General features: G+C 50.4%; 2 protein-coding genes and 1 long non-coding RNA gene across 3 annotated transcripts; 2 read left to right on the top strand and 1 right to left on the bottom strand.

Annotated features, from left to right (window-relative positions):
* The first annotated feature begins 12,928 nt into the window (after nucleotides 1–12,928).
* Nucleotides 12,929–13,832, top strand: LOC144247061 (uncharacterized). Its single transcript, XR_013340747.1, has 3 exons — nucleotides 12,929–12,957; nucleotides 13,391–13,519; nucleotides 13,807–13,832. It is a non-coding gene; the product is annotated as an uncharacterized LOC144247061 (long non-coding RNA).
* Nucleotide 13,833: 1 nt separating this feature from the next.
* Nucleotides 13,834–16,971, top strand: LOC144247094 (uncharacterized). Its single transcript, XM_077786435.1, has 3 exons — nucleotides 13,834–14,011; nucleotides 14,466–14,607; nucleotides 15,843–16,971. Exons 1-3 carry the CDS (start codon nucleotides 13,924–13,926, stop codon nucleotides 16,969–16,971), a joined length of 1,359 nt encoding a protein of 452 aa, XP_077642561.1. The 5' UTR covers nucleotides 13,834–13,923.
* A 641-nt stretch (nucleotides 16,972–17,612) lies between these two features.
* NUDT7 (nudix hydrolase 7) lies at nucleotides 17,613–22,348 on the bottom strand. The gene is made up of 3 exons (XM_077786290.1): nucleotides 22,037–22,348; nucleotides 20,478–20,636; nucleotides 17,613–18,509 (listed from the first exon to the last, which is right to left on the bottom strand). Exons 1-3 carry the CDS (start codon nucleotides 22,304–22,306, stop codon nucleotides 18,126–18,128), a joined length of 813 nt encoding a protein of 270 aa, XP_077642416.1. The 5' UTR covers nucleotides 22,307–22,348; the 3' UTR covers nucleotides 17,613–18,125.
* Between the last annotated feature and the right edge of the window lie 3,017 nt (nucleotides 22,349–25,365).

The raw sequence follows: 25,365 nt of genomic DNA on the forward strand, positions 1-25,365 counted from the left end.
GAATTATTGTTGTGAGATATGATCAGGAACAGAGCAGAGTAGATTTAAGATTAATAATAAGGGAGAAACTTTATTAAACTACTGCTATAAAAGGAAAAAGAAAGAAAAAACATACACTAAAACTAAAATGAAAACTTGCTAAAACATTCTTTCTCCTCCCCCCACAATTCTAACAACTTATAGTGAGACACAACTTGGACTTTTAATCAGGTCTTTACTGTTTAGATAATTAGTACTTAGTTTATTGAGGGAGAGAGGAGTCTTTCTTGTGCTATAGACTCTTTAAGAAACACAGTTGCCACATCTGCTATGGTGACACTTTGCCATGCACAGTGCTCTCACCACATTGCATGGATAGATTGCTCTTAGGATTTTTCTTTTTAAGGATGCTTTGCTAAGAGGAAAAAAACCCAACAGTTTAGTTTTTCATTTTTGGGACCGCAGTCCTCCCCATTTCCCCCTGAGGCAGAATGTCTAAGAACAGAGATGTTCCTTTTTCTTCTTTTCTGAAGACAGGGGGCATCACTACAACCCTCCTTAACTTTTCACTGTTCACTCTACTCTTGTCTTTTTCTCAGCTGTTGAAGCAGGTCTCTTGGCTCACTGTGCATCTTCTTAAAATACAGTCTCTCTTAGAGGAGAAATTGTTTCAGTTTATGGTTAACAAGAGAAAGTCTAGCTAAAAGCTACTCCATCATCTTCCCCGCCCAATTTTTTTTCTTAACATCAGAGGTCTCAGGCTGAAATGAGACCTTCATTCTTCTTCTCTTTTAAACTGAGGAGGAGTAATATTTCACAAAGCTTTCATTTCTTAAGGAAGGGTTAAAAGTCACAAATTCCCCAGACACCGGGCTCTCTGCCTAGACTTCTAGTTTTTACACTGAGCACCTTGCCCCCCTTTCCTCCTCTGCCAGAGTACTATCAGCACTGTCACTGTCTCTTTGTCTCCTGAGAGACTCTGGGAGGAAACGCAAACATCCCAGATTCCTCCACCCTTCTATCTGCAGGGAGCCAGAGCCGGTTCTGGTCCACCCACCCTTCAGCCTACCTCAAGGGCTCAGCCAGGCCGCATGGCTTTCTTCCCCTCCCGCACCCAGCCACGGGCTGGGCAGGAGAGAATCTGCACTCTCTGATGACTGCAACTAAGGAGAGCTAGTTCCCCTCGGAGTTCGGCTTTTAACCCCTCTGTGTTCTCAGAAGTGTGTCTAACCTTCAGTAGTCAGACCAAACACTAATATCTAACCTTGACTACTAATTAACCTAACCCACTTCTTCCCGAGAAACTTCTTTTCTGTGTCAAACCACAACACCTGGCAAATAACACCGACCAGCCGTGGTCAGGCTGGATGCTCAGGGAATAGGTTTTCCAGCAGTTTGGTGCTGCATAGCCCCCACAGTGGTTTCCCCTGGGAAGGAAAGCTGGGGTGAAAGCTGCTTTCTCAGACCTCTGTGGCCTGAGGCAACATCCACCTTGATGAAGGGCTCCTAGTGCCAGCTCCCACAGTGCTGCTGAGGGCCCTTCTGGCCCCTCTGCTTTGGGATGGGTCCTCTCTGCAGGAGCTGCTCTCTGCTCCTTGCCTTCCTCCCTTGCATTGTGCTGCAGGATGCCCAGAAAGTCCCAAGACCAGAGAAAGAGCTACTTAGTGCCTGGGCTGATGCTGAACATCTTGTTACCTTCCCTTTTCTTCTTTGCTAGGACAACTCCTTTAGTGCCAGGACAATTTCATTCCCAGGGGTCAGCTTTCAGTGGACACCTTGGAGTCTTCACTCCTTTTTTTGGTGACACTTGTTACTCATTTTGACTTTTCCCCACTGCAACATGTACCTTATGGGTTCTGTTCTACTTGACATCAGGATTTGCTCATCACATCATCTCCTATCCCTGCCTCCCAGAGTTTCTACTTTAGAGGGGAAAATGTCATTGTCTGGGCACTGTGGTTCTGGGAAGTTGTCTCAAACCATTTTTTTAAATTAAAAGAAGTAGACTAGATGAATAGGGAGAGGCCGTGCAGGACATGTAGGGCTGCCCAAGGACGCTGTGCAGCACCTATGGAGGGCGTTGCTCCCCCTGGAATTCATCAGGTGGTCCATAGGGAATTTTTGCAGGAGCTTTTGCCATAGCACCTTGAGAAAGCAGCATTTAAAGCAGAGAGAGAGGGGAAGAGCCTCAGGAGTCAGATGAGCTGGGCCGCAGTCCTCCACTCAGCTTCAAGAGCCCTCATTCTGAGTCTCCTCCTTCTCTAAAAGCAATTCAGAAATGCTTTTTAAAGGCAAGTTGTGCATCAGAGAGAATTTCTACTGCCAGGAGACATCCCAGTTCACTGTAATGTAATGTATTAATTAATGGATTGATCCTTGAGTATGGGGGAAGATTTTCCCCATGGTCCCACCACTGGTCAGTGGCACGGATGCAGGATGAGATTAGGGTGATTCTGGCTGTTTGGGGAATAGGCCCTTCCAGGTACAGTTGTACTTTGCTCCAAGATGCTCTTCAGCATCCTTTTCCATGCTCAACACCTCAATCCTCCTGTCTTCCATCCAGGCTTTCAGTATCCTGCCACTGTCAGGTGTGCTGCAGCCAGGAGAAAGCCAGCAGGTCTCCTTCACCTTCTTTGGCCACCTCAACACCATCTCTGATGTCACGGCGCTGTGCCATGTGGAGGGAGGCCCCACCTACGAGGTGGTGGTGACCGGGGAGGCCTCACATCTCACCTACTCTCTGAGCCTGCAGGAGATCAACTGTGGCTCTCAGGTACCACACACAGCCCTTGGCACAGCTCCTTGCTTGGCACCATGGCCAGCAGGTTCCTGCCCACCTCAGTCCAGGGCTCCCTCCCCTTCCCAGCCCCTTTGTTGGCCCTGGGGCTTGGAATACAACCTTTGAGGGACACATCTGGCATCCAAGCTGGTTTAAAATGGCCATCTCCAACCCTCTCCAAAACGTTGGGAGTGCCTCTTTTTCAGGGTACCAAAACTGCCTCCTGGGGCAGGCAGGGTCCCAGGGGAGTGCTCTGAGGGGTGTGTCCCTGAGAGATCCCTCTGCTGATCCATGCCTAAAGCCTGACCTCCAAGGAGATGCTCGTGTCTAAAGCTCTTGCTTAATCCACACAACAATCCAGGGAAGAAGTTGGGCTTCCAGTCACTACAGTTGGAGGGACTGTCCCAGAATAATTCCCACTTCACTCTTTTTCAGTTGAAAGCCCACAGATATTTCCAGCTGCTGGCCCTGTCTGTGTTGCCCTGTGTGACTCCCTTGTTGCATGTAGGTTGCTTGCCAATACTTGCATGCAGGTGTCTTTTCTCCTGCAATGCCTCAGTGCTGTCTCTGTTTCTCCTGGCTGTTGGTGACCCCTCAGAGTGCAGAGGGCCCGTGTCCCCCGGTTCATTTATTGCTGGCCCTCACACGGTTGTTACCACACCGCTGTGTGCTGCCAGAGCTCCCTGGTCCTGTGCAAGTGCCCTGTGTCTGGGGGTTCCCCGGGTTCCCAAGTGCCCTTATCTCCTCCCTGGTCCCTGCTCCCATGATGTGTCTGCTTCCAAGCCCAGGAGAGAGGAAGGAGATTCCCAGCAGCAGGCCTGGGTCTGTAACTTCCTGCTCCTGTGCCTTCTCTCCAGATGTTTAATGAAATTCATCACAGCACAGTCACCCTGTGGAACACTAGCAAAATTGAATTCAACTGGGTGCTAAAGCCCAGCGCTGCAGCCCAGCGTCTGCCTGGTGTGTTTCTGGTCAACCCCACCACTGTAAGTAGCACAAGTGACTGACCCCAGCCCTGTGCCAGGTGGCCCAGGATAGTGTTAAAGGGAAGAAAAAAAGGGGAGGGGGTGGAAGGGGGAAAAAAGTCGGCAGGGAAAACCCCAAACCCAGCCATGAGAGAGACAGGGCTGTAAGGAATTTCTGCTGGGGGCAGAGCAGGTCAAACAAGGGCTCTCCTGATCGACTCCCCCATGGCCTTGGCTGGTGGGTGGCTCTGCTGTCAGAGGCAGACACCAGCAGGAGGCACAAGTGTGTTGGTCGCTGTCCTGTCCTGCTGTAAGGGGAGTAGAGGAGAATTCTTTTTGATCGATTTCTCAGACAAACAAAAAGGCACAAAACCAGCAAGTATTGTATCTGAAAACTGTTTATTGATAAAGAAAGGGCATGGTACTGACCAGAGTGGGGATAGGAAAGAGAACAGAGAGAGAAAAGGGAAATGGAGACAATAAACAGAGGACAGGGACAGAGCGATACCGCCAGAATGCTGGGCCACTCTGTCGGGTCCTGTTCGGCAGGTGGAGCATGTGCAGTTGTCCTAGTCCTGGTCATTTGTTACTTTTCAACACATTCAACAGTTTCCATTTCTTCATTGGTTACTGCAACAACTCTTCACCAACATTGGTATCACAACACAACATTCTCATTAAAAGAACTCTAAACTTCAGCAAAACTTCTTTTACAGAAGTCAACGTTATAAAACACATAGCATTTAACAACTGTGAAAGCCAACATTGCAATATGTTTATCACAAAGGTGATGTGGTCTGATGGTTTCTTCTAGATGAGAACCTGTCTCCTCAGCCTGTCTGTCCCTTGATTCCCCATCAAACACTCTGATGCATTCCCTCCCTCTTCTCTTGTCCCTGCAGGGCTCCATTGCACCTGGCAAGAAGCAAGTGCTGAAATTCTCTTACATGCCAGGATTATCAGGAGCCTTCATCAGGACTTACCAGCTTAAAGTGGGTCACCTGGACCCAGAAAATATCTTCCTGAAAGGAGAAGCATCCTTTCCCATGATCAGTGTGAACCTGCCCTGGAACATCAAAGGTGGGCACTGCCTGTCTGCCCCCAGGAAGGGCTCCTCTGGTTTTGTTCCCTATCATATGCCCATAGGGCAGTTCATGCTCACCTCCACCAAGCCTGAAGGGTTGCAGGACTCCCAGACCAACTCAAGCCCTCTGGTTGCTTCATGAGTCTTGAGCAGAGGATCCCATGTGGGCTTTGTCCCAGGAACCATCCTGCAGAGCTTGCCAGCACATCTGGCAGGGTCCTGAAGGATGATGGCTAGACTGAAGGGCTTGGGAAAGCTGTAAGAGAGGCTGGCAGGGCTTCTGGCAGGGCTGGATTTGTGTGACATTGCAGGGGATGGGATTCAGAGAGGAACAGCAGCATCCACTGCTTCCCAGCTTAAATGGGACTGGCACTTTGCTCACACTTCTCTTTGTGGATGTTTTCTTCCTTCAGAAAATGAAAAATATGAGAAGACACTGAAACGGCTCATAACACACCAGCAAATATTCAATCAGTGGAATAAATCAGTTGTTCGGAAGAAGACTCGGAGGCCAAAGACTAAGACCTTGAAGTCTCAGACCCTGAAAACTCAGACCACTGAGAGTCAGACCTTGAAGACTCGGAATCCAAAGACTCAGGACCTGAAGCCCCACATCCCTCGCTCTGGCACTGTAGTAAGAGCAGCTGCAGCCCCTCCCCATGTCACCTGAGCCCCTTGCACCCCACAGCAGCTTCCCAGTGCCCTGATGATATCTGGGACCTCCCTGCCCACCTAGATCGTTGTGTCACCTCAGCATTACCCCTAGGGCTGCCACTCTGGTCATGGTCTCTTTTGGGGCTACAGCAGCTTCCTGGCTACCCCAGGGACAGATCCTGAAAGCCATACTCCAGGGATGGAGTTGATGGTGCTTTGAAGGAGATGCAGGTCATTGCTGGGGAGTTTGTTGGTCCCAGCCCAAGCCCTGCCAGATTTACAGACCAAACAGCAGCTGCCTGATTGCACCCTGGGGCTGTGCTGGCAGTGCTCATCTCCAGGAGGCACCAGCTTGTCCCAGTTCCCTTTCAAAACAGTTTTTGTCCAAGCTGCCTTGGTACTGGCTGGGGGCAGGCAAGTATCTGGAGCTCTGGAATGTTCCTGGCTTGTCTGTCTGCCTGGTCAGATCAGCTTTGCTAACAGTGTCTGGGCAGGCAGAGATGCTGGAGTTGCGTCCCTGGAGATGAGGTCCTGGCTAAGAGAGCAGGAGGTGTCACAGACACTGAGCAGCCAGACAGGAGGACCCCACACCCCCTCTCAACGAGAGCAGCGTGGGATCCTTTCTCAGGTGCAAGCTGGGCCTTGGGAAGGACCTTTGCTAACCAGCCACTGTCTTCCCTTTCCTCAGTCAAACTCTCAGATGCAGATAAAGATGATGAGGATGCTGATAGAGAAGCCTTTTCTGGAGCTGCAGAAAGCGCTTCCATCCCATCCCCTGAAGAGCAGGTTCCCTGACGAGGAGCTGTGCCAGAGTCTTGGCAAGTGAGTAGGGCCTTCCAGCCCCATCTCCAGGTGTTCCCGTGGGAAACACCCAGCCATGTCCCCTTCTCCTTGTGTCCTTGTGTCTGCAGAGCTGGGAATAGCCTGGACTTCAGAAAGGGTCTGGTCCCAGTGGCTGTGACATGCTACATGGGAGCAGCAGATTGTCCTCCCTTCCCCAGCACCACGCTGAGCTTTGGACTGCTCAGCTCCCCACAGGTGTGGGGTTCTGTCCCTAGAGCTGGGGGACCCAGTGCAGACCTTCAAGCCCTTCCAGACAGCATAAATTCTGTTCCTGCTGATTAGCTCTGAAAGAGACAGCTCCCAGCTGATGTTGTGGTTCCAACTAACAGAGCACACTATACAAAAAGAGGAGGGAGTTGCACATGTCAGCAAACCCTTTAAAACCCAAAGTCAGATGGCTTGAACCCTGGTGGGGTGGCAGGGCTTATCCAGGTAACTTGGTCCATCCCTTTGCACCATCATGATGCAGCACAAGCACGAGAGGGGCTTCAATTCAGGAAGAAGATGCTGTGCAGAACAGATCATGTGGTCTGGTTGCAGAGCAGTGAAGATTTCCTGCGCGGCAAACCTTATTCCTAGCCCGCAAAGCAATTTCAAGCTCAGGCTGTACACCAGGCTAGGCAGTTCCACTGAGACCAGTGGAGGCCGAGTGGATTCACCTATACTGGCTTTTCATGGCAGAGGAGCTATGGCCAATGTCCATTTTAAGCTAATTTTATTTCCAGGTACCATTAGTAGCTCCACTCCTCCTGACTTCCCAAAGTCATTGCCAGGTGGTCAGGCCATGGGTTTCATGGACTTGAGCTGAGTTTTTACAGCAGTGAATAAAGAAATAGCCTCTGCATTTGTATCCTCTGTACACTTGGACAAGTAGCCATGCTTAAGGACGGTGGTTTAAGGACTGTCCTCACTCCTCCTTGCAGAGCTGAGCTGTTTGAGTATGTCCTGGACATAGGCCCTGTCCTTAAGGGTCACACTGAGAGAAGCACTCTGGAGATCACCAACCCTGGGCAGATCTATGTGTCCTTCCAGGTCGATGTATCTGTCCTGCAGAACACAGGTAAGCAGTGCTGGAGACACTTCTGTGGCCTTGAAGGATGTGTCTCAGACAGATTAGCTTAAGCCACTGAACCTGGGGAGGTTTCTGAGCTTTATCTTCTCAGTGGCCCTGCTGGGAGCTTTCGAGGCAGAACTCTCCTGGCCAGCCATGCCCAGGGAGCTGGTCTGCCTGTGACTGCCCTAATGCTCCTGTGCAGGGGCCAGATGGGCTCATCGCCCTGGTCACCTCTCAGCATCTTCTGCCCTTGGCTCCCACGAGCAGCAAGTTTTGGGCACTCTGTGGGCTAGTTTTGCCAACCAGTGGGGTCTGCTGTGTTTTGGAAGTGCTTTGTTTGGAGTTCACACTGTCACAGCACTTGAATTCAGCCTTTACTGAGGAAGCAGCCTGTGAGATCCTCAGGTGGATCAAAAGAGGCTTCCAAAAGAGGCCTTGAGGCAAGGCTGCACTTCCATCACACAGTGGCTCACTGTGTCTGAGGGGTGTTCAGGTGCACTCTTAAGTTTTTGTTCAGGTCACAGCACAGTGTGGGGCTTTCCCCAGACCTCTCAGCCAGGACATCTGTAAGGCCCTAACGTGCTTATACACATTTTGTGTTTTCTGCGTACCTCAGCTGCTTTGTTGCTTCATCTGTTTGTTTTTTGCTTCATCTGTTCAAGGTTTCAGTGTGGACCTGGGCCTGATGAGGAGCCTGCCCCCCAGCCACACCGTGGTGCTTGAAGTGCGCTTTGAAAGTGCCCACCAGTCACCGGGTGACATGGATGCGGTGCTGCCCATAGAGGTACCACAGCTCTTGGGGCAGCCAGCAGGCTGGGCACAGCAGCAGATGTCGCCTGCACCCTCCACTGAATTCTCTTTCCTTCTCCAGGTGACAAATGGCCCCACATATTACATCCGCCTCCATGCCACCGTGTCTGAACAGTCGCTCGAGCTCTCCAAGAACAGACTGCACTTCTCTGACACCCTCATTGGGCAGTGCCAGGTTGAGACCATTCGACTCTACAACTGGTTCCGAGCACCCTGCAAATGGTTCATTACTGCCACCAAGCCTGTTTGGAAGGTAAAGCACAGGCAACACTGAACACGTAACTTCTTGGTTGGGTTGTCTTTGTGAGACTCTTGCCCTTTCTGCTCCTGTGGCTGCCTGAGCACTTGGGTCTACGTGTTTGAGGAAGCTTCTGAGGGTCTGGATCCAGGCTGGTTTGCCTGGACCTGTTCCATTAGCTGATGCTTCGCTTTTTAGCCATCTTCGCCCATTCCTCCTCCTCTGAAGACAGTAGTTCCCTATCTGCCTGCCCTGTCTCCAGCTCTGGGCTTTGGGGTCACACTTGGTTTGGCTGTGTGTCTCCTGTGGGTGCTCTCAGCACCATATCAGTGTCTCAGAGCATGAGGAGACCTCACACGGTTGGTTTCTGTGCCCAGATCAATCACCTCAAATACACGACACCAGCCGTACGTCAGAAGCGGCGGGTGCTGGAGGATGAGCCCTGTCCCTTTGAAGTGACGCCCTCCAAAGGAACCCTTGGTGCAGGAAAGTGGCAGAACTTGCAAGTCCAGTTTACACCCAAGAAGGAGGTGAGATTGGCAGGTGTCAGCCCAGGAAGCCTGTCTGGCAATCTGGAAATGAGGGCTTGGTGCAGAGGGTGTGGTGTGAGCTCTGCCTTCACAGGGAGCTTTCTGCAAGGTCTTTACTCTGTGTGGCTCAGTTCACCCCACAGAGCACTCCCATGAGATGTGCTTTGAAATGCCCACAGGGACCTTGCACAGAGAGCGCCAGGGCTCTGAGGCTGCCTCTCAGCATATGGGGGGATGTGCCCAACTCCCCTCAGCCTCCCCCTTGCCTGGCTGTATTTGCAGCTGCAACACTCGGTGCAGAACAGCTGCCCACTCGCAGAGGATAATCCTGGAATGGCCAGTCTAGGCTCATCCTGCTGCAGGACTGACAGACAAAACAGCCACCACACACCTTCCTGGGCATGGTGGGACAGTCTCCTGTAGTGGTGTGCTGCCAGCAGTCCCTGGGGCTCTGGCCTGCCTGCACACTCCCAAAAGTAGTTTGCCTGTGGCCGCTGGGTCTCAGAAACTGGCAGTGTGTACCAGCATGGACACAAGTGCTTCTGTGCCCACCAACATCCTAGGGATCTTTTAATTGCTCAAGAGATGTAACCATCTTGTGTCTGGCTTTGACCAGAGCCAAACACTAAGCAGACAAGATGACCCTTATTTGTGGCCAGCGAGAGCTGATTTGCCTCTCTCCTGGAGCTGGGGTTTGCTTGATGCAGCAGTGCCAGGACAGTGTCTGGACACTGTAACCCTGAGGGCCCTTCCCATGCGCATTGCACTTCTGCATGACTAGGTGAAAATGCCTGACAGTCCATTGTACATGCACCTGCTACCAAATACCCAGTTACAGTGCACACCAGGATTCATCCCAGTTACTCAGACCCAGACTACTACAGATGCTGTAGTCCCTAGCAGAAGTAAATATCTGGTTTCCATTCACCTTGGAGGGACTGATAACACCCTGACCTTGGGGCAAGCATTGTTATATTTAGGGTCCTGTCACTTGGGACTTCATGGATGAGTTTTCTGCACGTTCCTCTTTTCAGAGGTCTTACAAGAATGAGCTGAAGCTTAACATTTGTGGGAGCAGCAAACACTTAAAGCTGCACCTCTCAGGACAAGGTCTGGAGCCACGGTTGAAGTTCAGCCCTCGAGCACTAAAGATGGGATGGATGCTGGTGGACAGCGATGGGGTGGAGGCCACAGTGGTGGTGAAGAACCCATGCAACTTCCCCATTGAGTTTTACTCCCTGGATTTTGATGAGCAGTACCTTGAGGAGGAGAAGGTGAGAAGGCAGGTCTGGCCCCCATGTGCATGCTGCCCAAGCTTCACAGCACTCCAGCATTCCCAGGCTTGTGCCAGGGAGATGGAGGCAATCGCCAGGGCAAAGCCAGCTGTGCTGACATGCTCTGGGAGAGCCTAAACTAAATAGTTCATGTCATTGGGAGGAAGGGAGGAGACAGAAAATGGGTTTGTTGAGTCTGTGTAATGAAAGGCAAGCAAAGGAGTGTTGTGTATGGTTTCTCTTCCCTACATACACAGATCCTGCGGGTGGCAGTGGGGTCCGAGTATCAAAATAACTTTTTTATGCCTCCACGTGCCGTGGGTGAGACGCTGCCCCCAGAGGTGCTGGAGGACTATGAAGCACGGAGGATGCTGAATGCTCAACAGGCAAATCTGAAGGCCAGAGCTGAGGCTGAGGCTGAAGCCATGGGCAAGGCAGCACCAGGTCAGAAAAACAGTGAGGGTTTGGCGGTGTCTGTTTTGACTGTGGTCACAGTGGGACTCCAGCCCATACACCCTGAACTCTCCTGTCACCTTGCTCTCCAGCATGCTTTTAGCAGCTGCCTGTTCCCCAGCTTGGTGAAGGAGCTCTTGGCTGAAGGGCTGTGGCATCCTCTACCAACCCTGAGTGTAGCCAAAGCAAGCTCCTATCTGCCTGCTATAAATTGGGGAAATAATCAGGATATTCCCTAGTGTCCCTTAGCCACAAAGACTAGGACTGGATGAGTTCCTCAGCCAGTAGGGCCAGGTCTAATATCACTATATTTGCACTTTCCTAGCAACAAAAGAACAAGCTCATCTTGCTTTCACCAAGTTTCTTTTCCTGGGATCTGAGGGGATGGGGAGGATGGTGAGGATCAAAGGTAGGCCGGAGGCTGACCTGGTTTTGCACTGCAGCACATCACGGGACTCTCACATTCTGTCCTGAGTCCATGGTGAAAGGCACTGGCAATCCTGTCTCTCGGGCTGTCATGCGCCACCTGAGCATTGATGCATCTTCAGAGAGGCAGCCCAGAGGGATTGTTGTCATCATCCATGGGCCACCCCGGGCAGGTACGTCAGCTGCAGCCCAGGGCTGCAGGGAGAGGGCGGGCAGGAGGAACGTATCCTGGTGGGCCATGGTGCTTAAGGCAAAGTCCTCAGCTGAACAGGAGGTGGAGATGATCCCCTTGGCTCTAGAATTCAGAGCTTGTACCCACGCTCTAGCTGCCTCCCCCATGGCCTCCTCTGGAGGAGCACTTGCTTTCTCACTGCCCTTTTAACTTTGAAATCTTGTTGGAGATTTTTCCATGGCCTGTCCCTGCAATGCTTCCTGTGCCAGTGTCACCAAGCATCCTCCTCTCTCTCTCAGGAAAGACAGAGATAGCAGCAGGCCTGTGTCAGTACTATGATGCTGCTTATATATCCATTGACACCGTGGTGAAAGAGGCCATGGCCAACAATGGGAGCCCAGCAGGACTCAGTGCCCGGGAGCTCTGCACCAACGCTGCCATGGAGCCAAAAGGCAACGATGAAGATAATGGTGGTAAGGACCCAGAGCCAGTGCTTGAGAAACCCACCACGACTGTCCACTTCTGCTTACTCAGAGGAGCAGATTTTAAGTCCTTGGGTCTCTTAGGGAACATGGCTGAAGTGCATCACTGGCTTACCTAAAAAAAGAAAAAGAAATCAATTTTAAGGGCTCAGTCAGAGGTTCTTTTATAGCCCCCTTTGCTGCCATTCTGGGTACATGTTCGTTTTTCTAGGGGTGGTGAAGCACGACTGTCTCTTTCCCAAATACTTTATATTTCCTCAAAGCTGAATTGAGTTTGCTCCTCATGGGCAGCAGGCAGAACTGCTGCTCACTTGAACAAGGAAAAAGCCTTCTGAAGTGGCTCATTAAGCACAAAAGGACTGACTGTGAGTGTAACCTTGCAAAGGAGAGGAAGGGAAGGACAGCCTCGCAGAGGAATTTCCAATGAGAGACATGCTCCAGATGAGCTCTTTTCTCCAGAGATTTACCCATGCCCACTGTCAGGTGACAGCTCCTGCATGCTGGGCTGTTCTATCTGTGAGACTGGAGACTTTCATGAAACTTCCTGGGCACTTGGTACCCTGAGCTCTGCAGGGTGAGGCCAGACCTGGCTCGGTGCAGGGGGAAATTTTGCTTTGCTCAGTTTTGAACCTGGCTGGGCTGGGAGCTGGTGGAAGGAAGAAGAGTCTGGGTCCCAGCTGGGCTTTTCCCGTAGGAGGATTTAGCTTCAGTGGAGACAGGTGATGCAAGTGGGGCAGGGCTGCAGGTCTCCCCAGGAGAATGAAGGATGGGTGCAGAGTATGGGAACAATGCTCCTGGAGGCCAAATCTTTGGCTTGATCCGCAGGGGAACTGCTGTGCAAGCAGCATCACCTGTGTGCACAGTTGTTAGAAGGAGGGACACAGTGCTGGCTTTCAAATCAAGTATGGGATGGTGTGCTTTGCCATGATGCTAAGAGAAGAAGGGAGGAGCTGCTTCTGGGAAACAGTGCTCCCAGTGCCCAGCAGGCTGGAGAAAAAGGACAATGTTCCTTCCCAGGGTTGTGCCCATTGCAGTGAAAGGTGCCTGCTTGCTTTCAAAGCCCCTCTGAACCATCTGCCCCCTCTGCAGGTAAAAAGCCTCAGCTGAAGAATAAACAAGCCTCTGGGGAAAAAAACAATAAGGATGCCAAAGACAAGACCCCTTCAGCACAAAAGAAGAAGCCAGCCAGCAAACCCAACATAAAGGACACCAAGGTAAACATGATCTGCCCTGGTTGATGCCCAGTACCTTTGCATTGTCTTTGAGATGAGCAGGGGCTGCTTACAGTGGAGGCTCTGTGCCAGCCACGGCCTGGTAGGTGGGTCCATAGTGCCACGACTTGGGCTGGGAATGTGCTCTGGCAGACAGCTCCACTGCTTCTCAGTGGTTTACTGGCAAAGTGCAGTCCTGGCTAGTGTGGTTGCAGGCAGTGAACAAAGTGCTGGGAGGCTGCCTGGGGGCTTGCAAGCTTGGGTGTCTGCTGGCCAAGGGATGGGCCCTCCAGGACCATCCCCTGGAGCCCCCAGCCTGCACTGCAGGGCTGTTCTAGTTTCCACTAGGGAGGAACCCCAGCTCCAAGCCCAGCAGTGGGAGTTGTTCAGGGCTTTCCACTGTGGTTTCTTTTCCTTACAATGGTCCACATTGCAGTTCACAGTTTCCACTGCTCCTGCACCGCAGCAGCTGAACATCACCAGCAGTGGTGGGGAAGAGCTGAACTGCTTGAGCTGTGTGCTGCCCGAGGACCTGCTGGTGGACATCCTCAGTGAGAGGCTGGAGGTGTGTGGAGTGGGGGAAAAGGAGACATTGCTGCTCTGGAGAGACAGCACTGGGATACAACTCGGAGAGGAGGAGGAGGAGGAGGATGCTGCTGGAGGATCCTGGACTGTGTGCAGGGAGCCCTGGGGGAAGCTGCAGCTGCCCTTAGTTGGCAGAGCCTAAGGACAGATCCAAGCTGCTCTTAGCTACTGCACTTGGAACAAGGATGGCTGATGACATTTGGGTTTATGGTGCAGCTGCGAGTCCACTGTGTGCAATGGCTGACTTACTCTTCCCTGTATTCACAGTGTAAAGACTGCTATAAGGGAGTGGTCTTTGATGGCTTGGAGACCCTCTTTGCAAGCAGCCTGGAATCTTCTCTGCTCTGTGTACTCAGAGCTGTCAAAAATCGTTGTCATATCTTCATGGTGAACCTGCATCAGGATTATGCTTCTTGGCAAGCCAGGGATGAAGCTAAAAGAAAGAGGAAGGAAGATGAAAGAGAGAAGGAAGGTGAGCTATCTCCATCCCTCTCAAATCTTCTCTCTCAAGCCCTCAGCCTTATCTCTGTGTGTCTGGGCTTGCAGCAGAGCTTGTAAGAAATGTTTTTATTAATCGTTCCACCTTCTGCCGCAGTGTAACCAGCACTCATCTTAAGAGTTGCAGGAGACCAGAGGTTTTAGGACTCACCTTAATCTCTAACATTAAAGCTTGGGCACAAGTGCAAGCTACTGTAGCTCAGTGACAAACAGCTCTCCTCAGTCTGGGTGCACTTAAGCCAGGCAAAGCCCAGGACCTCACTGCCTGGCCATAGCTTGGGGAATTGAATTTTGGAGCAGGGATATGATCTCCCCAATATCTGGTACAATAGGCTGGGTCAGGAGAAGCTGTGAATCCTTGCAGCTGACCCAGAGCACCCAGCTCTGCTTGCAGTCACTCATGGTTTCTCCTCTGGTTTGTGCTAAAGTGCTGCAGCGGGAAAAAGCTATTCAGAGGTACATAGAACGTATCTTGCAAATGGATGAGGACGAGTTTAATGCCCTCCCTGAGGAGAAGAAAGCAGAACTGGATAAAATGTTAGTGGAAAAGAAGTGCATACAGAGGGTGAGGTGAGTAAGCCTTCCATATGTTACTGCTCTTCCATGGCTTATTGTCCCTGGAGGGCTTGCCTGCTCCAAGGACTCTGAGCTCAGAGGTGTTGGATAGCAAAGGCCAGAAGCAACACAGCGATGGCCACTCTTCGCTCCCTGCCTCCCAAGAGTGGAAGGACCTTCTTCTGTTGAGAAGAAGTTCCTTCTTCTTTATTTTAGTGGTGAGCCGTCCTGGCTTAGATGCTGCCTGCAGGGATCTGGGCTCTGGGCTTGCCTTGGCACTGCCTGCAGAAGTGTCTTTAAGTCCATGATGTTGATTTGCACCTTCCTCATCATCTCCCTTCACCAAAACAGTGGGATTGTGGTGTGGGTAGGTGTGGGGCACAGACCAAACCTTGGTTTGGGTCCTGGTCCTGCCACAGATGAAGTCCTTGCAATGCTGATCTGCCAGGGTTCTCCTTATGGTGGGACACCACCCATAAAAGCTCACATCCTTTAGGCTCCCCTTCTGCTGCAGCAGTAGGCAAGCACAGGGGAAGCTCTGCTCCAGCAAGGCAGCCCAGCTCAGGCAAAGCGTGGAGCTGGGAGTGGAGGCTGCTTGAAGCAAGCCTGTGTATCAGGACTTCCTTCAGCCCAGGCTGAAGTTGGTTTCATGGGGAGGAGATGGACGAGGCTGCTTCAAATCATTTCCATGGCAGACAGCACTGGTTTGCGTGGTCACAGCTGATTCCAGCAGGAAACCTGGCTGACAAGAGCCTGTCTTGCAGGAGAGGGGTTCCTGCAGCCTTTGCTTTCTGCTAGGATTGTTCTCATTAAGAGCAACCCAGGGAGAAGGGGGCTGAATGAGCTGAGTAAGAATTGTAGGAGAGTGAAGCAGATGTTAGCAATCTGTGTTCTGCTTTAAACTGGGAAATCAAGAGACAAAGAGCGTTTTCAGGCATCAGCACAGACAGCTGGTGGATCAGCCTTTGGCAGTGGGCTGGAGGTGTCTGGGTGTGCCTTAAAAGGAGGTTGCACAGTCAAGACCTTATGATGGCAAGGCTTAGGTTTGGCTGGTCCTGGAGGTCCCCTTCCACCAATCCCCTCACTTGGGATGTTCCCAACCTCTGTGGGTTGAGGAAGATTCATTGAAATGGTCTCACAGTTCTGCCTGGCCTTGGGGTCAAGGAATGAAGTGCAGGGCCAGCCAGGACTAGCGAGCCCAAATTTCTGGTGGTGACTCTCAGTGATGTTTCCTATTTTGTTTGCTGAAGGGAGCTGAAGTGGCTGGCTCAAAAGCTTGAGGAAGAGGCAAAAGCCTTAGAGGAGGAACTGAGGCAGAAGGAGGAAGAGAGGCGGAAAGAGGAAGAGAGGCAGAAGAAGGAAAAGAAGGGTGTCTCTGTGGGGAAGCAACCTCCACAACCAGACAAGGGGCAAACCAAACCCCCAGAGAAGATGGGAACCAAGGCCCCAGAGGGGAAGGAAACCAAACTCTCAAACAAGAAGGAAACCGAGCCCTCAGAAATGGAGGAAAGCAAAATCCCAGAAATGAAGGAAACCAAATCCCCTGAGAGGAAGGAAACCAAATCCCCTGAGGAGGAGGAAATCAAAGCCCCAGAGAAGAAGGAAACCAAAATCCTAGAGATGAAGAGAGACAAAATCCCAGAGAAGTTGAAATACAAAGCCCCTGAGAAGGGGGAACCCAAAGCCCCTGAGAAGGGGGAAACTGAAATCCCAGAGGACCCATCTCAGATGGAGAACTTGATCCTGAGGTTTCAGATCTATGAGTCATCACAGCAGAACGTCGCAGAGGTTTTGTCTTGCTGGGACAGGGTTCAGGGTACCATGCAGTTACCTGTGATCCAAAAGGAAAACAAGTCCCAGTCTTCAGCTGGAAACAAAGGTCAGAAGACCAATAAGCCTCAGGAAAAGTTGGAGAAGCCTGAACAAAGAAGTGGAGACCAAAGGAGTCGTCAGTCATCTCAGCAGGAGATGCAAAGTGAAGTTGCAGAGGGGGCAGTCAGAGACGAGCATATCGGGGTGCCATGCCTGGACATCCAGGTCTCAGATCCAAAGGCCATGATCAGGGAGATCCTGAGGGATGGGAAGCTGCCAACAGAAGACGAGGTAACACCCTGCAAGGCTCAGATCTTGAGCTTGTCATGGTCTTGGGCCCTGGAGCATTGTGTGATAATGGCACAGAGCCTTGTCCAGGCCTCTGATGATGTTCCACAATGGCTCTGTACCATCTGTGTGGATGGGGAGGTTATCACCATCCCTCAGATGGGCAGGAAGTGTGAGTGCTCTGTGTACAAGTGTCCCATCTGTTCAGAGTTTCCCAGCCTGGAAATCATAAACGGCCCCAGGACAGGGCAGCTCACAGCCATTGTTTTCTTCAGCTGAGTCACTTGGGAGAGGTTTCTCTCCCGGTCCTGCTTGGAGCTCTTGACTCTGCTCACCCCACTGGGCATAACAAACCACTTGTACTTCATGTAAATTGAAAACCCCGTTGTCAAAAGCTCAGTGCCTTCAAAGAAGGAGTTGTGGGCATGAAGGTGACACAAGTATAAAGAGGATTTTCCCTTCTGTTTTAGATGCTGCAACATCTGGGACTGTGTCCCGACGGCCCTCCCCTTGCCCCTGCTGCTGTGCTCTCCATAGTCGAGTACCCAGAGGAGCGGCTGGGCCCTGCAGAGCATGTGGAGCCCTTCACCATTGTGGCACCAGAAGGTGCTGCTGTGGAAGACAATCTGGTGGGTGCTCCAGTGGTGCCAGAGCAGGGACCAGGCTAGATGGGGACATGGGGACAGGTTGGATGGAAAAGGATCATGGTGGAGAGGTAGTGAAGATGTGATGGGGCCCTGTGTCTGCAGGTCTCCTTTCTGTCAGGGATGGGACAAAAGAGACAGCTCTGTGGAGACAGAGCAGTTTTGTAAGACAAGACGGGAAAAAAACCCACTTAAAACCATCAACTTCCTTTGAGGAAAGGGTCTGAGTGAGAAGGAGTGTCCTAGGTAAAACAAACACCAATAAGGAAGACCAAGTCCATGGGCAGGTGGACTTATTTATTCTCTCTTCTGTTGGTGAACAAACCCCCATTTTGCTTTCCAGGATGGGGATGTCTCAGGGCTCACCTCTCCCCCTCCCTTTTCTCCCTCCCCTTAGGACAAGGCCCCAGATGTGAAGGGCAGTTCTGCCGAGGGCCAGCCAAAGGTGGGTGAAGCAGCCAGGAGAGACAGCTCTGCAAAGGAGAAGCAGATCTCCACACAGAGAACAGAAAGTCCCCAGGATTCCTCTGCAACGAGATCCAAAAGTACACTGGAAAGTTCCTCAGTCCCCACAGAATTCCTCAGGTGAGCTGCACGGGAGGTGATGCCTCTGCTTCTTTGGTCCTCTGGCCAAACAAGGCCCATCATCCCCAGCTCCACAGTGACCCTGTGCCAGTGCCTCCACGGGATGGCGAGTGCACCCTCCGTGTTTCGTTTGCTCCTCAGCAATGTCTGAAGGCTCCTCTTTAATTGACAGGCTGAAACGGTACCGGTGGGTAGACCAAGTTGTCACAGATTACTCTTCTTTCTTTCATGTACAGATGCATACAAATTAATGAAGTAATTCTCAGAGGATGAAATTAAGTTGTCAAGATCATAATCCACTTCAAAGGTAGGTCTCTCTCCAAAAATTACAAGAGCAAGAAATACAGCAAAGTGGGCAGTCAGTCCCCATATCTTGAATGACTTTCTATGTTCCTGGTCATCATAAATAAAGCAGTGTATCCGAGTTAAGTAACCTGAGGAGGTTTTATAAGAGAAGGTCTTGTAATTTAAGGGCTTGACAAAGTACTCCAAAGGCACAACAAAAACCTCGCTCACTTCATCTGGATTAGGAGTGGCCTCAAATGTATCCTCCACAAATCCTACAACTGGTGTCACCAAGTTATTCATCTAAAAAGAGAGAAAAAAGCCCCCCAATAAATAAATGAATTAAAAAAAAAAAATCAACAAAACCCTCAAACGCATTTGTACCGAGTAAAAATGTTAATTACTTAGAAAACCATTTAATTGTTACAAAATGAGTACAAGAAGAAGCCTATGAACTATTTTTAACTGCAATGCAGTTGCCCCATAATGGCAAGGTATTTAATTTGACTTGGAGAATTTGAAATAATGTTTTTATATTTGTCAAAGATGACTTTACAAATAATCTGTTCATCCTGTATAATAATATAGCAGTTAAAAAGGCTTGCCACTTTGCTCCAGAAGTAAAAAAGCATGCATGCTTTCTCATGGGTCTTCCTTATTTATGTTTTTTAATTCTGATTTTAATCCAGATTTTCCCTAGCCTTCGTCATATTTCTGTTTTGTTTCCCTGGGATATAGGAATTTTCCAGTATATGGGAGTATTTTTCTATAGGTACAGAAATATTATTGCAATATATTTATCCATAAAATATGATACTTCTTGAAACACCTTATTTATGGGAATTTTAATTCTAAATGTAATCTCTATTTCCATGGGAAGACAAAACCACTGTATTCATAGTCCGCATCAACGAAACACCAAAATTCTTTAGGATACACTGCTAGTTCTATTTATTCACACTAACAAAGAACACTGTCCTGTAGAAAGGAGGAAGAGCAAAACAGTGTTTGTGGTATTGGATTCAAGTCTGGAAAGACCCCATCCAAGTCAGAAGCACCTGGAATGTACCTATTGAGGAGAAAAAGTATCATCTGACACATTCAAAACCCACACCACCTCTCCTCCTGACTGAAGTAATTGGCTGGAAAACAGGAAAAATTTGATCCTCTTTTACACACTACCTCTGAACTATGTGGCTTTAAGGTTATCTGTAGAGAAGTTATAATTTAAGTAGTTAAGTAAAGCTTTTCTCAAGACAATTTCAAAAGTAGTTATTTCCTTTTTTAATGGGGAGAGCATATTGCTAGCAGATAGAAAAATAGGAGGCAACTGTTACCTGGTGAACAAAAATAGTCTTCATAAACAACAATTCCTCTGTTCTGTGGGAAAGCTGATCCTATGTAATACTGAACACTGTTACGGAAATTGAGAACCTGTTAATTGACAAGTGGTGACCTACACTCCAAAGACACCTGTGCGAGTCTCCCTGCTAGAGGAAGATGATGCACACAATCCCAGAGCACATCCCCTCTGGTGTTCCCTCTCTGTCTGCACTGCCCTGGAGTCAGCAAAAAACAAACGAGACACCCATGAGGCTACAGCAGCCTGCTGTGACCCTGCCTGGGTGAGTGAGCTCTGCACAGCTCCAGGGATGGAGATTATACAGCCTGTGAGGAACATCTGCTCCAGTTTTGGGATGGAGATTATACAGCCTGTGAGGAACACCTGCTCCAGTTTGGGGATGGAGTTTATACAGCCTGTGAGGAACATCTGCTCCAGTTTTGGGATGGAGATTATACAGCCTGTCAGGAACACATGCTCCAGTTTTGGGCTGACCTCATAGTGAAGAAGGTTTTTTTCTTACATCTCATCAAAATGGCCATGCTGCTGCTGTGTCCATTGCCTCAAGTAGAGTTCTAGTATCATCCTCTGACTCCCCAGGAGAAGGAAGCAGCCAAAACCCCTGGCAGCTTTCAAGCTGAGCAAGCCCACGTCTCTCAGCCTGTCTGCTCATCACCCACTCGCTGTAGCCCTGTGACTGTGCTCATGGCTCTCTGTCTGCGTGATCCTCCAGTCACTGACTGGCGCCCCAGAGCTGGTCTCACAAATACCAAACACTGACAAGAGCCCTTTCCCTGGGCTCTGCTGGACCCAAGGACTGTGCACGTGAAGAAGCAGCGCCTCTTGCAAGTTACAGGTTTAGAAAGGTCACTGCCAACCACACAAAAGGAAAGCACCCAAACTTGTTCTGTATTGATATGCTGACTTACTTTATCAATTCCAGGCATCAGCCTACAGATGACTTCCACCTTCTCTGGCTGAAGACCCACTTCTTCTTTAGCTTCTCGGAGAGCAGTGTCAATGTCATCTTTATCAGTGGTTTCCCTTTTACCTCCTGGAAAACACACTTCCCCTGGTGATCTTCTCAGCTAGAATGTAAAGGAGTGCTAGTGTTAAATATAACAAGGTTTATGTTTCTTATTGGATCCACACAGATGCCTGTTGGTATTGCAGCATCCCTTTATGTTTATCTTTCCACTCAAAGAAGCTGGAAATGGTGGTTAAGGTTTCTGCAGAGCAGAAGAAACATGCCTTAGCAAGAGTAGCTACCTAAGAAAATGCTCAGGCTATCCCTTGCTAATCCATAAACCCTCACTATAAGAAATACACTGCACCTGTACAGCATTGTGTAACTTCTGCTTTAGTACATCAAAGTTTACATTTTGCATTATCTTGTTTGCATAAATGACTGACAGATGAATCCAGACAGACAACTTGTAGAGCAAGATTAAAATACTCTAAGAGCAAAAACTTCTGAAAGACACAATTAAATAATGTAGCTGTGAGAGAGGAGATAACATTTTGCTTCAGCCCAAAAAGGTTATGCCGCAAAAGAATGAAAATGGTTGGTTCTGTTTCCTATATGTTGTTCTCTATAGTTAGGATGTGTTTTGTGTACTTGGCTGTGTGTTGTTGAGAACCGGGAGAGGGGCAGGGTTGAAGACATGACCCAAACAGGAAGAAGGATGAGAAGGGAAGGGACAGAAGAATTGGCCGTCCGCAGAGCTGAAGTTCCTGAGTAGCCAGTCAGTGGGAAAGGGGACAGGTCAAAGTCTCTCTCTGTGTGTGTGTGTGTGTGTGAGCGTTTTTGCCTCTCAGCAGGGAGACACGCAGCTGACTCGTTACAAATTAAGTTCCTCAGTTAATGCTTCGAAGTCTGTGTCCCCTCTTAACTCTATCAGAAAGTGAGTTATTTCTAAGATACCTTTCAGCTTTAAGTACATTCCAGTAGAAGGCTTGTGCATCAAGGATCAGAATAAAACACATTTACAATCAATGTATCAGCTATGTAACTGGGATTGTTTGTTTTTAGGCAAGACCCAGCAACAGAAAAAAGTAACTCCTGAATACAGGCAGTTGATGTGCACTGGGATGGCAAACGAGAGTTGTAAAAACAAACAAAAGGCTAGAGAAAGAGTTCTGGGAGCCTTGGGTTGTTGCCTTCTATGTATTAAAGGGCGAAAATAGTATTATTAACTGCAGACTGAAAAACCTCATTTAACAAAGCTGCAGTGCAAGTCAGTTTCCTCATTTAAGGAAGCAGGAAAGTAAGTAAGCAATCACTGCCGACGGTGGGAATTACACTTTCCTGTCACGGGTTTCCGGGTGCCGGCATGTTCCGGGCAGGCGAACCCCAGAACGACGGAGTGTAAAAAGCACTGGCTGCGCCCTTGGGATCGAGGGGCGGGACTGGGGGTGCGCAGGTGCCGGGAGGGCGCACGGCGATGGTTCCCCGGGAAGGATCGCGCCCCTCGGAGCCCCCCGGTACCTGCACGGAGCGGACGGTGAGCAGCAGGTGCAGCCGCCCCCCTCGCACCGTGAGCGGCAGCAGCACGGCGGCCCGGGGCAGCGGCAAGCGGGAGAACTTGTCCCCGACATCGAACTCCCGCAGGCGGCGCCGGGCCTTCTCCGTGAGCCCCTGCCTGGGAGCGGGCAGAGCGGAGCACCGGCACCCTCCGGCCGTGCCCCGCTCACCCCCCGTCAGCCCTGGGCAGGGACAGGGACCGGGGCCCGGCTCCTCTTCCCGCTCTGCCGCCATCTCCGGCACCGCCGCGTCCTTCCCGGCACCGCCCCGTCCCTCCGGCACCGCCCCGGCACCGCCCCGTCCCTCCGGCACCGCCGCGTCCTTCCCGGCACCGCCCCGGCTCCTTCCCGGCACCGCCCCGTCCCTCCGGCACCGCCCCGTCCCTCCGGCACCGCCCCGTCCCTCCGGCACCGCCCCGTCCTTCCCGGCACCGCCCCGTCCTTCCCGGCACCGCCCCGTCCTTCCCGGCACCGCCCCGTCCTTCCCGGCACCGCCCCGTCCCTCCGGCACCGCCCCGGCTCCTTCCCAGCACCGCCCCGTCCCTCCGGCACCGCCCCGTCCTTCCCGGTCCCGCTCCGGGCCCGTCCCTGGCCGGGAGCCGTGCGGCCGCTCCCTCCCTGCCCGATCGGGACTCCGGACATGTGGCGGCTCCATCGATTCCACCCGGTCCCGCCTCAACTCCGGGGCCGGAGCGGCTCCCAGTGGAAGAAAGACCGTGAAAGTGCTGCGTTCGTGCCCGCTCGCAGAGCCATAGAACATGGAAGGGACCTTAGAGATCACCTTTTTCCTCCTCCATGGTGCTAGAAACGCACTAACTTTTAGATACAATTCAATGGGGGCAAATCGTTGAACAAAAGAAAATTCTTTATTAGTAGTAACGATTCAGCTGAGCCACGTGTGTGCCTCACTTGCCCAACAGACCACACACCCACGCCCCCACAGAAATGGTTTCTTTTTATACCTTTTCCTGGCCGGGGCAGTCCCTGTCCCCTTTCCCATTGGATGGATACTCGGGAACTTCCATTCCCTCCCAACCGCCAACTTTTCACAGAATCACAGAATGAATTAGGTTGGAAAAGACCTTTAAGATCATCTAGTCCAACGTATGACCTAACATCTCATCAACTAAACCATGGCACTGAGTGCCACGTCCAGTCTTTTATAAACATGTCCAGGGTTGCTGACTCCACCACCTCCCTGGGCAGAAGATTCCAGCATGCAATTACTCTTGCAGTGAAGAATTTTTTTCTAAGGTCTAACTTAGACTTCCTCTGGCACAGCTTGAGACTGTGTCCTCTGGTTCTGTCAGTGCTGCCTGGAGAAAGAGCCCAACCCCACCTGAGCACAACCACCTTTCAGGGAGCTGTAGAGAGTGATAAAGAGAGTGATAAGGTCACCCCTGAGTCTCCTTTTCTCCAGACTAATCAACCCCAGCTCCCTCAGTTGTTCCTCACAGCACTTGTGTTCCAAGCCTCTCACCAGCCTTCTTGCCTTCTCTGGACATGTTCAAGCATCTCAATGTCCTTCCCAAACTGAGGGGCCAGAACAGGACACAGCACTCGAGGTGTGACCTCACCAGTACCAAAGACCTCCCTGCTCCTGCTGGCCACACCATTCCTGATCCAGGCCAGGAGCCACTGGCCTTCCTGGCCACCTGGGCACACTGCTGGCTCGTGTTCAGCTGGCTGTTGACCAGGACCTCCAGGTCCCTTTCTGCCTGGGCACTCTCCAGCCACTCTGCAGCGCTGCAGGGGCTGTTGTGGCCAAAATGCAGGACTCGGCACTTGGACTTGTTAAACTTCATGTTGTTGGACTCGGGCCATCTATCCAGTCTGTCCAGGTCCCTCTGCAGAACCCACACTCCTACCCTTCAGCAGACTGACACATGCTCCCGCCTTGGTGTCATCTTCAAATTTACGGTCCCCTCCCCTCTCATCCTACTTCCTTTTTAGTCGGGTCTTCAACCCCACCCCTCTCCCAGCAACACTCAACAAACCAACCAGAACAAATCCAAACAATCCAAACAACACCACATAGAACCAAAACCTTTCATGCTTTAACCTCAAGGTTATTACCTTTTGGCTTCAACAAAATGTCACCTCATCTCTCACAATCCATCCCTTTCCTTTTATTATCCTTTTTTTTTTTTTTTTTTTTTGCTGAAGCCCTTGATTTAATTTCCCTGTCTGGTCAGAACAAACTGGCTCCTTTTGTGAACTACTTATAAATATGATTAATCAGTTTTTTTATGAGGTCAGTGTTAAATTCAGTGTATTTGCAAGTTCCTGATTTGTCAGTTCACGTTGCTGTCCATAGTTCTCCTCCAAGTACAGTAAGTTGTAGATACACTTGTGGTCAGTGCCTCCCATCAGCAGTTCCATCCCTGCTTGCTCGGATGACGCAAACCTCAGAGCGTAACTGCAGCATCAAAGATTACCTTCTGTGTTACCCATACTTGCTTCCTGTTCTTTCTTCTAGTCCTGTGCACTGGAACAGCACACTGCAGGGATGTAGAGGTGAAGCATAGAAGCCGTGACACTCCATCCAGCAATTTCCAAAGTCTTTGAACGTCATTTCCTATTCCTCTTTTGTCAAGGTCTGGTTTGACTTATATTCCCACTGCTCAACAGCCGAGGGATTGCAGCCCACACTGGAGCAAAAGTCTCTCTGGTGGCAAATACAGAGGTCAGTCCAGTCTTGCCCTTGACTGCTCACTATTAAATCATCTTTTGAAGATTAAAGGGTCACTTCCTTGTACCACTGTCCCAGTTTGGGGAGGAGGTTCCACTGGTCCTTTGAGAGGCGTGAGACCACTCTTTTTCTGCACTCCTGGTAGCTGTTTCAGTTGTTAAAAGTACCTGAAAGGGACCTTCCCATGCTGCTGTTAAGGTAGCATCGTTCCAAGATTTTATTAGACCCCAATCTCCTGGTTTTACCTGGTGTATATGAAAGTCTAGAGGTGATGTTTGGGGTAACAACCTTTTTCATCTAAGATCCATGAAAGAAAGTGCAATTGCCTGCAAATAATTTCTGAGATACAAGTAATTAGTTTCAGCCATTGGTAAACTCTCCTCCCTTCCCAGATAAGGTAACCCAAACCACATTCCATAGGGAGAAACTCCCATGTCCTTTCTTGGAGCAGTTCTGATCCATAATAATGATAATCTGGTCTCAATCATTAATTTGGTAATATGGTTCCTAAGGATAGCATTCATTCTCTCCACACACTCAGAGCTTCGAGGGTGCCACGGGGGATGAAATTTCCAATTTATGTCTAATGCAAAACCTACAGA

Source organism: Lonchura striata, chromosome 13 (assembly GCF_046129695.1).
Source record: "Lonchura striata isolate bLonStr1 chromosome 13, bLonStr1.mat, whole genome shotgun sequence".
NCBI lineage: Eukaryota > Metazoa > Chordata > Aves > Passeriformes > Estrildidae > Lonchura > Lonchura striata.

Bases quoted from the DNA above. Each gene is read 5' to 3' on its own strand.
- LOC144247094 (XM_077786435.1), top strand. From the start codon at position 13,924: ATGGTGAACCTGCATCAGGATTATGCTTCTTGGCAAGCCAGGGATGAA. The intron at 14,012-14,465 runs GTGAGCTATCTC...TTTGTGCTAAAG, and splicing joins AGATGAAAGAGAGAAGGAAG to TGCTGCAGCGGGAAAAAGCT. The intron at 14,608-15,842 runs GTGAGTAAGCCT...TGTTTGCTGAAG, and splicing joins AAGTGCATACAGAGGGTGAG to GGAGCTGAAGTGGCTGGCTC.
- NUDT7 (XM_077786290.1), bottom strand. From the start codon at position 22,306: ATGGCGGCAGAGCGGGAAGAGGAGCCGGGCCCCGGTCCCTGTCCCTGC. The intron at 20,637-22,036 runs GTACCGGGGGGC...TTTACATTCTAG, and splicing joins TCACCGTCCGCTCCGTGCAG to CTGAGAAGATCACCAGGGGA. The intron at 18,510-20,477 runs GTAAGTCAGCAT...CTCTCTTTTTAG, and splicing joins TGATGCCTGGAATTGATAAA to ATGAATAACTTGGTGACACC.